At 45.8% G+C, this 14,254-nt stretch overlaps 1 protein-coding gene across 2 annotated transcripts; it reads left to right on the top strand.

Annotated features, from left to right (window-relative positions):
• Positions 1-204: 204 nt before the first annotated feature.
• ticrr (TopBP1-interacting, checkpoint, and replication regulator) lies at positions 205-14,203 on the top strand. Of its 2 annotated transcripts, none has more exons than XM_061823115.1 (21): positions 205-1,263; positions 1,511-1,748; positions 1,970-2,202; positions 2,480-2,717; positions 2,854-2,995; positions 3,113-3,237; positions 3,335-3,538; positions 4,499-4,644; positions 4,762-4,862; positions 5,000-5,093; positions 5,291-5,373; positions 5,875-6,105; positions 6,622-6,709; positions 6,841-6,913; positions 6,999-7,130; positions 7,215-7,305; positions 7,409-7,467; positions 7,556-7,833; positions 9,227-11,234; positions 11,953-12,081; positions 13,870-14,203. In XM_061823115.1, the coding sequence occupies exons 1-21, from the start codon at positions 598-600 to the stop codon at positions 13,965-13,967; spliced, it is 5,457 nt and encodes a 1,818-aa protein (XP_061679099.1). In that variant the 5' UTR covers positions 205-597; the 3' UTR covers positions 13,968-14,203. The 2 variants fall into 2 exon arrangements, with proteins under 2 accessions (XP_061679099.1, XP_061679100.1); XM_061823116.1 differs by having other exon boundaries at positions 7,002-7,130.
• The last annotated feature ends 51 nt before the right edge of the window (positions 14,204-14,254 follow it).

Here is a 14,254-nt window from a genome sequence, read left to right on the forward strand (position 1 = left end):
GCCTGTTGGGCCCCGCATTCCCCCCCTCCCCCCTCCCGTCATGTCAAGTGACAGATGTCAGATGCAACCAATTAGGCTTCGACAGCTGACGTGTGGCGAATCGCAACATAGTAATCTTCGAAATTTGGACCAATGAGATTGTTTTTCACACATTTGACCAATCACAGTGGAGAAGGCGGGCTCTTGTTCGAGGGGCGCGAACGGTTGAGAATTTCCAAGGACGAGAAAATGGCGAACAGCGAGCAACTGCGAGAGTGAACTCAACTGGTTGTCGTGGCAAGTGGAGTTATTTCACGCGGATCATTTTGTTTTCAGGAAGAACTGAAGCGGAATTTAAGTGATCCTGTAACTGAAGAAAATGTATCGTTATGTCAAAGTGAATTGGAGTAACGAAAATGCTCGCGGCCTAGAAGAAGCGTCAACGTTCGTTCGTCGAAAATGTCATTTACACCAAATGGCGGACATATCCGTAAAAGGAATGTATTTACTTGAACAGTAACAGCTCGCTGGGTATGGTTGTTTTATTATTATTTTTATGATTTCTTTTTTAATGGCGTGTCGTCGAAGATAATAGCCAGGGGCTGTTTGCTCGACGGAATGGCTGTCCACAACCTCGTTTTTGTTGTCGACGTGGACGGCGGAGATCAACGGTCAAACGATCGGATTGAGCTCAGGAATGATCTCTTGAAACGTGGGATTCTGCACATTTTGCTGCATTTCGGCTACAAGCATGGCTTCGACAAAGTGCGCTGGGGTTACAAATTCTTCCAGTCCAAAACTGGCCGCGGTGGCGGCCTCATAACGAGGGGTTCGGACTTCAAGGAGCTTCGCCACAAAACCTTCGAGGATTTCAACTTGGAATTCGACGCAAAGTTTGGGGGCAAAGAGAGACTTTGCGCGGCCCAGCAGTGCAGCCAGTCTGCCTCGGTGCAAAACTGCGTCAAAGAAATCCTGCTCGACTTCCAGTGGGACCGACCGGACATCACCTCCCCCACCAAACTGTCCCTAAGGCCCAGGAAGACCAACCAAGCTGTCAAGCCTCCATTACCGGAGGAGGACCACCTTGTTAACCATGGCAAAAATATGGTGTTTATTGTGTCAGAATGTCCACGCAGCTGGACGCAACTGACGGACTACCTCGGCGTGGGGAACCTCGACATCCATGCAGATGTGTCCGACCACATTCTCTCCAAATGTATCAAGGACATGCTGGTGCAGAGGCAGGTTGTGCTGCACTGGGTGGACAGCACGTTTCACGTTCGTGTAAGTGACCATCCGCTAGTGGAGGGGTGTCATCATCATAATCTTCCATTAGTTGGCGACCAGTCCCGAGTTTATCCGGCCTCTCACCCAGAGTCCACTAAAATGGGCTCCATTTCACCCAAGACTCTAATAAGGATAAGCCCTACAGAAAAATTAATGGATGGATGTTACCTTTATGTATCCTCTGTAATTTGTGACAATTCAAGTGTTTTATGGTCTCGTGAACATGTTTATGGCTTCATTTCAGGAGGTCCGATGTGAGGACCACCTGGGCTTTGACAGGATTATTCAAGTCCTGGGACAGGCGTGCGGCAAAGTGATCCCCACGTTGGCCTTGTTGAACCGCCGCTGCGCTGAGGAAACGGACTCCGGCGTTGGGGTTGAGGGTTTCCCATTCCGGTCCAGTCTTGAGTATTTGCTGTCGTCCGAAAGGGAGCACCGCCTTGCTTTCCCGGTCACGGCGGGCACGCTGTGGATGGACCAAGGTGAATGTTTTTCAAATCTTCTATTTAAGAAATGGAAGTGAGCTGGTGAAAAGTCCTGACATTTGTCTGCATTTTCTCTACTGTGGATCAAAACACATTAAGTGGTTTGCTGTACTTAGAAAGTAGATGAATCTTAGTTGTATGGATATTGAAATTGAGAAGATATTATGAAACATGACCAATGAGAGTACTACGATCATACAAAGTCATTTCTTTGTCAGGTGATCCTGCCCAGAGCTGCGCTGTGGCTTTGGAACCGGTGTCCCGCGGCCAGGGGCCTCTCGCCCAGGGTGTGGATGTGTATCTGAAAGGTGTGCTGCACGGTTGGGACGCCTCGTCACTGTCGCACACCTCCACCGAGTCGTGGCTGCTTCAGTGCGCCGACGCCAGCAATCAAGCAGCGGCTTCCTTCCGACGCACCCTAATGGAGCTGTCAACGCGTTCGCTGCGCATGGTGAGCAATGTAAATACTAAGTGCCTGGTTTACTAAAAACAATAACTGGGATGGAGTTGATTGCTCATGCAAGCGGATGTGGCAGCTGAACTGTTCCATGGTACCATAAGAGCTACCCAATGCTCAAAACCCTTTTAAACACAGCGGCCTCTTCACGACTCTTAGCAGCCATTAAGACTGAACAGGCCGCCATTTGAAATCTTATTAAATCAGGTTCCATTCATCACTTTAACCCAATTTTATTAGCAATTAAGTTTTAATTTCTGCTCCTCCCCAGTTTGGTGAGGTCTGCCACGATGGCCACTCGTCCTCGGCGGTCCTCTTCCCGTTGTCCAACTTTTCCGCTTTGCTAACCGTCCTCCGGCCTGCTATCGCTCGACACCCTCATCTTCACAACGCAGAGATCACCTCCACGACCAGCACAGCCGAGATGTCAGCTGACATCCCCGAAATAGTCAGCAGTGTGCTGGGCGTCGTCTATGATATGATGGAGCAAGATAATGACAGCAGTCATGGTAAGGATAGGACGTATATTCTCTTACTGCCTGGTAAGACTGCATCACACTGCATGCTGCCTGTAGATCAAATGTTTTGAAATCAACAATAAAGGTGCTGCTCATTTTTGTGTTTCCTGTTTCTGTACTCTCTCAGAGCCGCCAAATGATTCCTATGTGGTTCCCGAGTGGGCCCAGCAGGAACTTGGTCATTGCTCATCGAGGGTGGGATTGTTGGAGACTTGGTTCCCTCATTCAGATCACTCGGGAGTCACGTCGCATTTAATGGAGTCATTGAGGTAAGGAAAACAAAAGACCAAGTTGAGTGCGTTACTGCATTTGAATCTTCAAACTGCGCCTGATGTTACAGTGGCTTAAATGTTTTGTCTAACTGTATAACTTAATCTCTTTGTTAGGTTGCTTCATGCGGCACCTGACCAACGGGAGGAGGAGGAGATTCTCTTGCAGACGGAGTTGATCAGTGAGCTCGGAGATCTGTATCAGACATCCAGCGGAAACGATGACAAGAGGGGCAAGAAACGTAAGAAAGCCAGTTCAACCGAATCGGACCATTGAGAATATTCACATGGAATGGAAGCAAAATGTTGAATCTTATTTACTATCCCACACCCCCACAGGAGGCACACAGCGTACGCCGGTGAAGCAGAAGATGAAGACCATGAGCCGATCGCTGCAGATGCTGAACGTGGCGCGGCTCAACGTGAAGGCTCAGAAGTGCCAGGCTGACGCAGAGCCGGTGACGTCGGAGAGCAAAGGGGCGGGGGGCCCGGGGAAGAGGCGCTCGAACGACAACAACAAAGCCGGACCAGCTGACGTCGTCAGTCAGTATCGCTTTCAATGCAAAACAGCGTCACTTCCAAACCTCACATTCTCTGTGTGTCATTTAGGATTAAAGCGGTTGTTATCAAACTTTTTATGACAGTTACCACAAAAAAATGGAACATCAAAACTGCTAAAGTATATAGTATTAAAAAAAAGAAAACAACATTCTCCTTAATTACCGTAATTTCCGGGCTACAGAACACACCAGATTATAAACTTCACCCAGTTTATTTGTAAAGGAAATAACATTTCGCACATAAGTAAGCTGCACCCGTGTAAAAGCCGCGAGTGCCCACATTGAAACAAGATATTTACAAAGAAAGACGGTACACAGAAACAGTTTTCAAAGTTTTAATATCTTGGCTTATCTTAACATACAAACAACGAATAGGGCTAGTTAAAAATAAAAAATAAAAACAGGCACGGCAGCTACGCAGTAGCAAAATGGTAGCACAGCACTAGCAGAGCCAGTTAAAAAAAAACCCACATACCTAAATCATGGAGACGCGGCAGCAACATGCTAGTACAGCACTAACAGGGCCGGTTGAAGGAAAAAAAAAACATACCGGTAAAAATCACTGAGACGCAGCAATCACACAGCAGCAACACGCTAGGACAGTGCTAACAGGGCCGGTTTAAAAAAAAAAAAAAACATACCGGTAAAAGTCACTTCTTCGGCACATACATTGGTCAATCTCTCACCTTTTCCGCTCAAGTGCCCCCAAGTGGCCGTTCAAAAAAATGCACAAATTAGCCGCATCACCGCATAAGACTGAGGATTAAAAGTGTGTGAAAAAAGGCGTGGCTTTAAGCCCGAAAATTACGATATTCAAGTCAAAAGAATTATACTTATAATGTAATTGAAAATTGTACCTGAATAAAACTTTAAAAAGAGTTGTAGGTGATGAGAGAAACGAACTCCACCAAACACGGCGTACTGCTGCTATTTCCCTCTGCAGCCTTCACCAGTGAAGCTGAGCTGCTATCTCACCTGCAGTCGATTTACGAGAAGAGCATCACAGACAGAAACTCGTCTCTTCTCGGTGGTTGTCAACAGCTTCTGACACTTGTGCAAAATTTCCTCGTGGCAGAATCTGAGCTGCAGGTGAGACGTACTTTTATATAATTTGCACCGTTTTGATTTTGGATGTTAGGAACATCTTTCTTTGGTTGATCATACATCACAATTCTTTTTTTTTTTTTTTTCATGTTTCCCTCCCAGGTCAAGACACTCAAGTTTTCCTTGCAGCACCTTCTCAAGAGCAGCAGATCCATCAGGCTGGCTTACGGCGCCGCTGCCGATGTGGAGAGCAAAGTTAGAGAGTCAGTGTCTGTGGATCTGTCCATTTAAACAATCACACAAACAGCCATATAAAACCTTCCGTTAATACCAGCAATACCTTCTCAAGGAATAAAAATCCAGGAAACGCATGCTTGTAATGCACGGTTGTCTCCACTAGATGTCAGCTCCAGGTGCTGTTCAGGTTGGAGCTCTGCAGACTTTTCTCCAGTGACGAGGTTGATGAGCTGGATGCTGAACAGATGACCGAGGAGGTAGACAAAGTGCTACTCTATTTAAAAAAAATGACATAAACATGCAGCTAAACTATCAAATCTTCAGAACAAGAATTTTTTTTCCCCCCTAAAAGTCATGTCTGTGATACCGACAAAATAAAATATTGTTACAGACGTCATTGTCAATCAATCCATTGATTTGCGTTACTTATACAAAACCTTCTTTTGTTCTTAAGGTGGCTGAAATGCTCAGAATTATATCGCTCACAAAAGATCCAGTGTCCCTCGCGAGGTTCCTTGACAATGAAGTCCTACCAGTGTAAGTGTTTTCATAAATCTTTTTATTACCAATACAAATGTCCATTTCTGATAGACTTATAACATCGCAACATCGATGCTGGTTTTGTAAAAGCCCCGCTACGTGTTTTGCGTTTTGTTAGCATTAAGCTAGCGTACTTGTAATGTGGTATGATTACATATGCTGTAATATTGTTCACGTTGAGATAATACAATCGAGATTAACACTTTGCCCCTTTTAAATTTGTTTATGCATGCTGCTTGTTGAGAATTTCGCTTGCACAACTTAGTTTGTAAATAATTTTCCTCTGAGGGTCAGCTCATATTAAAAAAAAAACTCAACTTGGGTGATGCATCACTTGAGATACCTCTTTTAATATTATAATACAGACTGTAAATTTCTTACCGGAAAAGTAATAATAGTCATCGGAATCATATAACGTTTGAGAACAATGTCAGATCGGAGCATGTTTGAACCCGGTGTTTCTCTGAGAATGATTTTTAGCCGATGTCTCTGTAACAGTTTCTTGTCGGGCATCCCGAGAGTCCTCGCTGACATTTACCACAGCCTGGGCACGCAGCTCCCCGAGGCCTTGGTGGCCGTCCTTCCCACGGACTTCTTCAGCGACGAGTCGGTCGCCAAGGACAGCGTTTCTCCTTCACTCTCCTCCCCTCGCCTCTCTGCACACGGCTCGCTTTCGAACTGCAGCGATCGCCTGCAGGACCTCCGGAATCGCTCTGCTGACAAGAGAAGGTGCGCAGAGGGTGGCCATTGCCCCCCCCCCCCCCCCCAAATTGTTAAGATAGCTCAATTTGAAATATGACAAATATGGTGACCATTAATGGTTAAGCCACAGGTGTCAAACTCAAGGCACGGGGGCCAGATCTGGCCCGCCACAAGATTTTATGTGGCCCGCGGAACTAAATCACGTGTATGAACTTCAAAACTGTACCATAATTTCAAATTATGATGAGGCAATCAAAGATTTTAATGGTTTCATCGTCATAACAGCCCGATGAGGGAAAGCGGAACTTCAATGTGGCCCACAACAAAAACAAGTTTGACACCTATGGGCTAAGCCTCTGATACATTTAACACATTTTAGTAATAATTTCCGAAGGACCCCCACACTTCTTCAAATGCTAACCTTCCAACTCGAATTAGCTTCACTAACATTAAATGCATCAGAACAAGTTTTCCATTGCACTTTTCAGGCATAAAATGTTTGTACAGATTCTTTAGATTTAGATTTTGTTGGGGTTTTTTTAGGGGCGGGATGCTGACTCGTCATCGCAGTATGACCGAATCCTCACAGAGTCTGCGTCAGATCGAGATGCCTAAAAAGGCAACACGAGCTGTAAGACCCATCGCGACAATTATACATCGGTCACGTCATTTGTGTTGTGATCAAACTTTATGTTCACCATATATTATCACACATTCAACTTTTTTTTGTTTTTGTTTACAATTTTATTCTGTTTCCACTAGTCCAAATCAAAAGTGTGTACAGCTCTGGAAAAAACAGTCGCTGTACCACAACCTCAGAAGCAAGAAACACGTGGTATGATTTATCAATGCTGAAAATTGGAGCTATATAATAGTTGCGAGAAAGACTTTGAGCAATTGTCCGATCTGATTTGGCTCAGAAGTTATCAAGGTGAGAAGAAACTTGTTCAACCAAGCGATCGTGTCTCCATCAAAGAAGGCCAAACTTCCACGGAGCCAGTCCGTGTCTGCGGTGGAAGAACTGAAACGCAAGCGATGCCACGAGTCAGCAGGTTAGTCTTAACCAAAACGCAGTAACGCACGTTTTATTCACCTCTATAATAACCTCCAAAATATTGTCATTCTTCCTTTTTCAGAGAGGCACAGACTCATAACAAAAAAAGTGTCTGAGACACCCCACCACAAGCAGGTGTCTAATCGGCTCGTTTTTCGACAAAAAATGGGAAGGTGTGTGTTTAATAATTGCTTTGACTTTTGGACGCATTTTCCCATGAACCGTCTGCCCTGTTAGGCCGCTATATTAAATATATATTTTGCGTTGCGTTCATAGAAGCTCTCTCCCAAATGAGGAATCTATTGTGGAAGAGTCGCCGGTAAAACCAGCAGAAGGTATGAATCGAAACATTTTGTATTTCATAACCATTCCGTTGGCGCTTACTGGACCGAGTACACAATTTGAATGTTCTTGTTGCGGCAGAGGTCAGAAGGAGCCCGAGGATAAAGACATTTGCCAGGAGGCACTCAAGCGCCTTTTATCCAAGTTCCCAGATGCGTTCTCGTAACCTGGAGAGGGCGCTCTCCTCCTCCCAGCTGACTCAAAGCGGAGGCAGTACCAGTGAGCTTAACATCCAAAAAGTTCGCTCTCCGTTGAGGCTTCTTTTTGGGGCCGCCGAGTCTCCCGGTCGGCCTTCTACTTCGGCGGGCTCGACCCGGACCGTCAGGAGTCGGCTGTGGACTGACTCCAACGTCTTTGAGGTAAATGTTTTTATTTTACGGTGGTGCCTTGACTTACGAGTTGAATTAGTTCCCTGCCTACGCTTGTACCTCATAACGCTTGTATAGCAAATTATTTGCCGTTAATCCATTCCAACGCCCATCAACCCCCCCTCCAAAAAAAAACAAATAAAAAGAATTTTATTTTATAACATTTCCAAAAAGAGAAAATGCATTTTAAAGTGTAGTACTGTATGAAAATATACAGTTAAACAAATTTATTCAATTATAAAGATTTGTTAGCTCCTCTATGCCATTTATCGTTATTTGGCAGCGTTCAAATAGTGGACTTAAGGTGAAATTTCATTCAATATATCTGGAATTCTTTGTTTTATGTTGTTTTGTACTGTAAACCTCAACTACGAGTGGCAATAAACAGCTTGAGGAAGGCCTGCATGACCTAAAACCAGTATCTCGATATTTTTAGGCTACCGTAATTCCCGGCCTACAGAGCGCACCTGGTTTATAAGCCTCACGGAGGACATTTGTGAAGGAAATGCCATTTGGTACATGCATACGCCGCAGCTGTGTAAAAGCCGCAAGTGCCCACATTGAAACCCACAATCAAACACGAGATATTTACAAAGAAAGACAGAAAAGTTCACAGAGTTAACGCTAAAGCTAGCGCTAACCCGAACAGGGCTGGTTCAAATAAAACTTATCAGTAAATATCACTGAGACACGCCAGTAACACAGCAGCAACACACTAGCACAACGCTCGTGCAGCGCTAACACGCCCGGTAAAAGTCACTTCCTCGGCACAAATATTCCACCAGTCACACTCCTACCTTTTCCGCTCGGGTGCCCCCTTGCAGCTGTTAGAAAAAATGCACAAATTAGCCACATCACTGCATAAACCACAACATTGAAAGCATGTGAAAAAAGTCGCAGCTTGTAGGCCGGAAATTACGGTATATCCCAATACACGATATGTATCTAGTTATTCTGAATTCTTCTGTAAATCACGAAGTCAATGTTAAAATCAATCCTTTGATTCATCAAATGACACTAATAAAATGTATGAAGCAGATTCTTCGGTTGGATTTTGGGGAATGAAAATGGAAAATATGTTTTAAGATGCTACAAAACCAGCCACGTATTTTTTGGAGTCACTGACCTGTATGTGCTGCACCAAGAGAGTGAAAGAAGAACATTGTAGTCGGCGTTATCGGCACTTTCGACATCTCACGTGCGACAACGCGATTTATCAGATATAGTCGATGTATCGCCTCCTCCTAGATTGAGGCAAGCACCTATGGAATTAGCCAAGCGTCAGCTTGTATTTTGAAAACCTGGTGACATAAGTCGAGGTACCACTGTTGGAAAAACTGCTTCTTAAAGGCTTGAATTTCTAATATTGTCTTACCTAATGTAGAGTCCGAACAAAACACCAAAAAAGAGGCCTGGAAAATGTGAAAGAACAGTTTTTGAGAGTCCCAGAACCCCTCGAACACCAGGAACTCCCAAAACTCCATCCGCCAGGACGCGTGGTAACCCTTCCACTCAGAAACCCACTGGAGGATTTGGCATGGGCCTGAGGGGCAGTCCTTTCAGATCTCCCGTCAGAAAGACTTTTGTGGTCGAGACGCCCAATAAGCAAAGTCCTCTGAGGAGCCCACTGAAGGGAATTCTCAGGACTCCTGTTAAGACTTCGGAATCTGCCTCTCCCTCCGGATTACATTCAACTGCCAGGACTCCCAAGAAGGTGGTCACTTGGTCTCCATCCCCACAAAAATGTATCGCGTCAGACAACGCCATCACTTGCAAGATGTCTGAATCGCCTCGCATCGCAACTCGTAGTTCACCCAGATTGTTGAAGACTCTTTACAAGTTCAGCACCCCTTCAAAAACCGAGACTTTCAAGACCCCTGAAAAGAACCGTCTCTTACCTTGTACTTTTAACTGTCAGGTAAGCCTACAGAGAATTTCACCAACTATAGCGAGTGTCATTTTGACTCCGGATAACAATCGACTAGATATGGCGCCTTCACTGGTTTCACCAACGCAAGAACACAGTCCCTTACATACAACCACCACAAGACTTCACCCAAGGTCGCCCAGCCCAGCTCACCAAATGACTACTCAGTCTAGACGGACACCTGGTAAAAGTCCAAAGGCTCATTCCAGTTGTAAGCAAGCAACGTCCGCTTCACTGAACCATATTGTTGTGTCTCCAGAAAAGTCACCGATAAACACAAGGTCAGGTCAATTTGCCAAAACCACTTGTAAAATCTCAAGATCCCAGATGGATCATGGCACTGTTGGCGTATCAAACAGAGAATCTGCTTCGATCCTGGAACACAACGTGCAGTCGACGGAAGAGAAAAAGGCTGAGAGTCCGCAAACATCTCAAAGTGAGACAAATTGTCAATCAGATTCTCAGCTTTTGGACTCTTCACAGCTCAACTCTGCCACGGACGACAGTAACGACATTGTGGAGGCATCCGTGGTGAAGACGCAGTTTAGCGGGGCCCTCAAGATGAATATTAGTTTTTCCCGCAGGCCTTCAAAATCTCGCGGGGAGTTTTTGACAGAGGCACAAGGCACACCGAGTCGCAGTTACGGCTTCCGGCAGACGCCCGACCGCCAGCAGCGCGAGGCGGCTGCACGCTTGGGCTACGCTAACCAATTCCCGAGGTTCTCAACCCCGAGAAGCGCACCCAGGCATCGGCAGCAGAAAAACACAGATGGGCCCAAAGCCACTTCCTATCAAGTCGAAATGGAAATGCAAACGTGTGGACTTCCCAAACTCAAATTCAAACGCACGGACTCTATGAACGCAAGCGATTTCCTCACTGAGGACAGTCCTCGACTGGGAACTCGGAGCCCTTTAGTCGCTGCTAAACCTTCTCAGGTGGACAGCGCATTGGGGTTCTTCCCTAAGAACAGAGATCCCGGTTGCGTCTCGCCATCGGTCTGCATCCACGCCACCCCCGGAAAAGGCGGCGTGATTCAGACCCATATCTGCCAGTCCTACACCCCGACACGCCATCTGACTGGAACAACCTCCCCCAGGGCGATACCGGACATATTCCCCCTGTCCCCTTCCCCTCAGAGTGTGGGGAAAGTGACCCCGGACAACCTGAACAGCTGGCCCCGGAGGAAGAGAGCCCACGTGGGCGCGGTCGGGGGTAAAGATCGCCGCCGGAAGGTCGATCCGATGGACGAGGCGGACCTTGGAGTGAGCAGGTTGTCTGACGCCGAGGACGCCGACGAGCCAGGAATCAAAGCCACGGGTGACGTTTTGACTTTGAAACGAGCACAGTTGCCTGGAGGAGATGCTGCATCTCCTCGCTCTCCTCTGGACGACTGGATGGCGCCTGATCCTCCACGAGAAGAAGAAGAAATGATGTGGGCAGCTGCAGATGGAGACGTCCTATCCGGTAAGCAATGATGATGATAATACAGTGAACCCCCGTGTATTTGCAATTTAGCATTTGCAAGGTTATTTTTTTTTTTTTCTTGGCTTACAAAAGTCTTTCAAAGATTCAGATCATTTCACACTTTGCAAGTACGACAAAGCAAGCTCATTTTAATATACGGTAGCCTAACATGACTGGTTCGAATATATTCTTATGTCCTCGCAAGTGTTGGACAGACGTAGTTCCCGGTGGACTTGAAAGCTAACCTCACTCATCTGGCTAGGCCCCGCCTTGAAAACCCCACACAACTTGCAGATTTTTGCTTTGCAGGGCTAGCAGAAGTTCACTGTATAGCAAAGGTCTCAACTGTCTGTCAGCTCTAAAAGTTATTTCCCCTCAAAAACGATGACCGTAATTTCCGGCCTACAAGCCGCGACTTATTTCACACGGTCTCAACCTTGCCGTTTATGTGGCGCTAGCGTTAGCGCACCTGGTTGTAAGCCTCTGTACACAAAGAGTTGAACACTAACACCACATTAACGCTAGGGCCGCACTAACGCTAGTGCTGCGCTAATTCGAATGCCACACTAATGCTAGCAGCATGCTAATGCTAGCGCTGCGGTAGGGTTAAACTCTTTCTGTGTACCGAGGCTTATAACCATGTGTGCTCTGTAGGCCGGGAATTATGGTATTTAAAAGAAATGTTGATTTTTTTCAATGTTATTTTATTTTTCAACAGCGGTGACTCCTCCCGGCTCAGCGGCGAGGAAGCCGGTCACGGCCAGTGGGATTCTGGCCCTCACTCAGTCACCGCTGCTCTTCAAGGGAAAGCCCGGTTCCACAAGTAGGAGAACGCCTCACTTTAAAGGTAACACGTCTTACTTTGTACGCCAAATCCTTTGAGGCATAAAAAGGGTCCTTAGTTTCGGGCAGAGTTCCTGTCCAAAGGTGGAAACGTAACCTCGGTTTGTATATTGGACCGCGCTTCCCAACCACTACTTGATCCCAGCTGACTTTTGGACCCCTGCAATACTTGCAAGTCAATTGCATTGCGTGCGTGAAAGCAGATAATACAAATATACATATCCAGTCACTGACATTTGAAAAATGTTACAGGTGTGGTCAGTCATGCCCACACATAAAGTTGCGGGTGTGATTACGGATGGAATCTCAAGCCCTTAAAATAACTTACTGAATTAATATAACATAACTGTAAATTAAAAATAAAATAAATACATACATTACTAAAATAGAAAACAAAAATGTCAAATTCAGAAATGCTGAATTTCCAAATTCAACTGATATTAGTCGAACATGCTATAAAACGTTATTTCAAATTTTTCATCAATAAAAATTCTTGACGTGACAAACTTTATCCGAGGAAAAGTTAAATGCAGTCACTGGCCTTTCAAGGGATAAACACAAATGGTCTATCGCGCAATGTTTTGAAAATGCTGACATAATCAGCATTAATGGCAACAAGCTAGATTGATAAACTTGATAAATATACTTGGCAACTTGATAAATTGATAGATAAACATTGTAACAAACATTCCTGTCGGCAATCGTGATGTATTGTTATAATCTAGCGTAAATTACGGCAGTATTTATTGTCAAAGCGTGGAGAGGGGGGTGCACGACTGCCCTAAATAGGAGGCCGGCTTGCGAGAACGCACCCCTACGTGCGTGCTCTCGACGTATTGGCCACATTTGAATCAAGCGACGAGGTGGATGATCGTCGAACGTCTTTTTTTTTGGGGGGGGGGGGGGCATGACGTCACACGGTCAACAAAAGCTGCCTCGCGATCGACGCATTGAGCACCCCTGGTGTAAATGAATTTCCTTTGACGTAGCTCGCGATGTTGATGACTTTCGACGTAAATGCGCTCGCAGTACGTGAAGCAGCTCCGAAAATGCGCTTTTGGCATCGCTTCGGTACACGCTCAGTACGGTTAACTTTCATTTCCTGTTCCCGGGTGAAAACTGATCGCTTAGGAGCAGGCTTGTTTTGTTAACGACGTTTATGAAATAAACACGTAAATTAATGTCAAGACTACACAAAATAAGTGACGTCTTTCAATATCAATTTTTTTTCTACTCTAACAAATTTTTACGTGTGTGATTTTTCACGCTCGTCAAATGTGAGTGACTGATACTCAGTCATTAGTCAGCACGTGTGAGACGTGAATATCCAGAAATCAAACATTATATAAGCCTTCCATCAAACACGCCACCAAAAAAAGTCCATCCAACCATCCATTTTCTTAGCCATTTATCCGCCGGAGCCGATCCCAGCTGTCAACGGGCAGGAGGCGCGGGGTACACCCTGAACTGGTTGCCAGCCAATCGCAGGGCACATGGGGACAAACAGCCGCACTCACAATCACACCTACGGGCAATTTAGTGTCCAATTAATGTTGCCTGTTTTTGGGATGCTCGGAGAAAACCACACGCGGCCACCGGGAGAACACGCAAACTCCACACGGGCGGGTCCGGAATCGAACCCAGGACCTCAGAACTGTGATTCACCGTGCCGCCACCCAAAAAGTCAAAGTTCACATTTCATCTGATAGCGCGCAACAGAGATGTTGCGATTGCGCTGCCAACTTGAACGTGACGACTGAACTTGAATCTTTTCTCGTTCCGGTCGTCGCAGACGAAGCGGCAGCCGAGAAGAGGACGGAAACGGACGCGAACGCGTCTCCCTTCAGCGAGCCCAGACGCACGTACACCAGGAAGAGGCTGCTTCACTGACCCACGCGTCCAGACGGGGGGGGGGGGCTTAAGAAACTGCGTCCGCCTTTGTCCATCGATGCTTTTGATGGCACTTGCCAACATCAAACGTCCGTGGATGTCCCTTCTGCTTCGTTTTTATCCGATCGTCATATTTCCTGTGTTTATTAATTTTTAAAATTCAAATCTATTTATGAACCTATTGATTTTATTTTCATAAGTGTCCTCACTGCAATCTTCCACTCAATTCAAGCTACTTTTTTGTAAATTGTTGTAATTTTCTCATCATTCCTGAGCCCCATTTTCTC

Source organism: Syngnathoides biaculeatus, chromosome 6, assembly GCF_019802595.1.
Source record: "Syngnathoides biaculeatus isolate LvHL_M chromosome 6, ASM1980259v1, whole genome shotgun sequence".
Taxonomy (NCBI): Eukaryota; Metazoa; Chordata; class Actinopteri; order Syngnathiformes; family Syngnathidae; genus Syngnathoides; species Syngnathoides biaculeatus.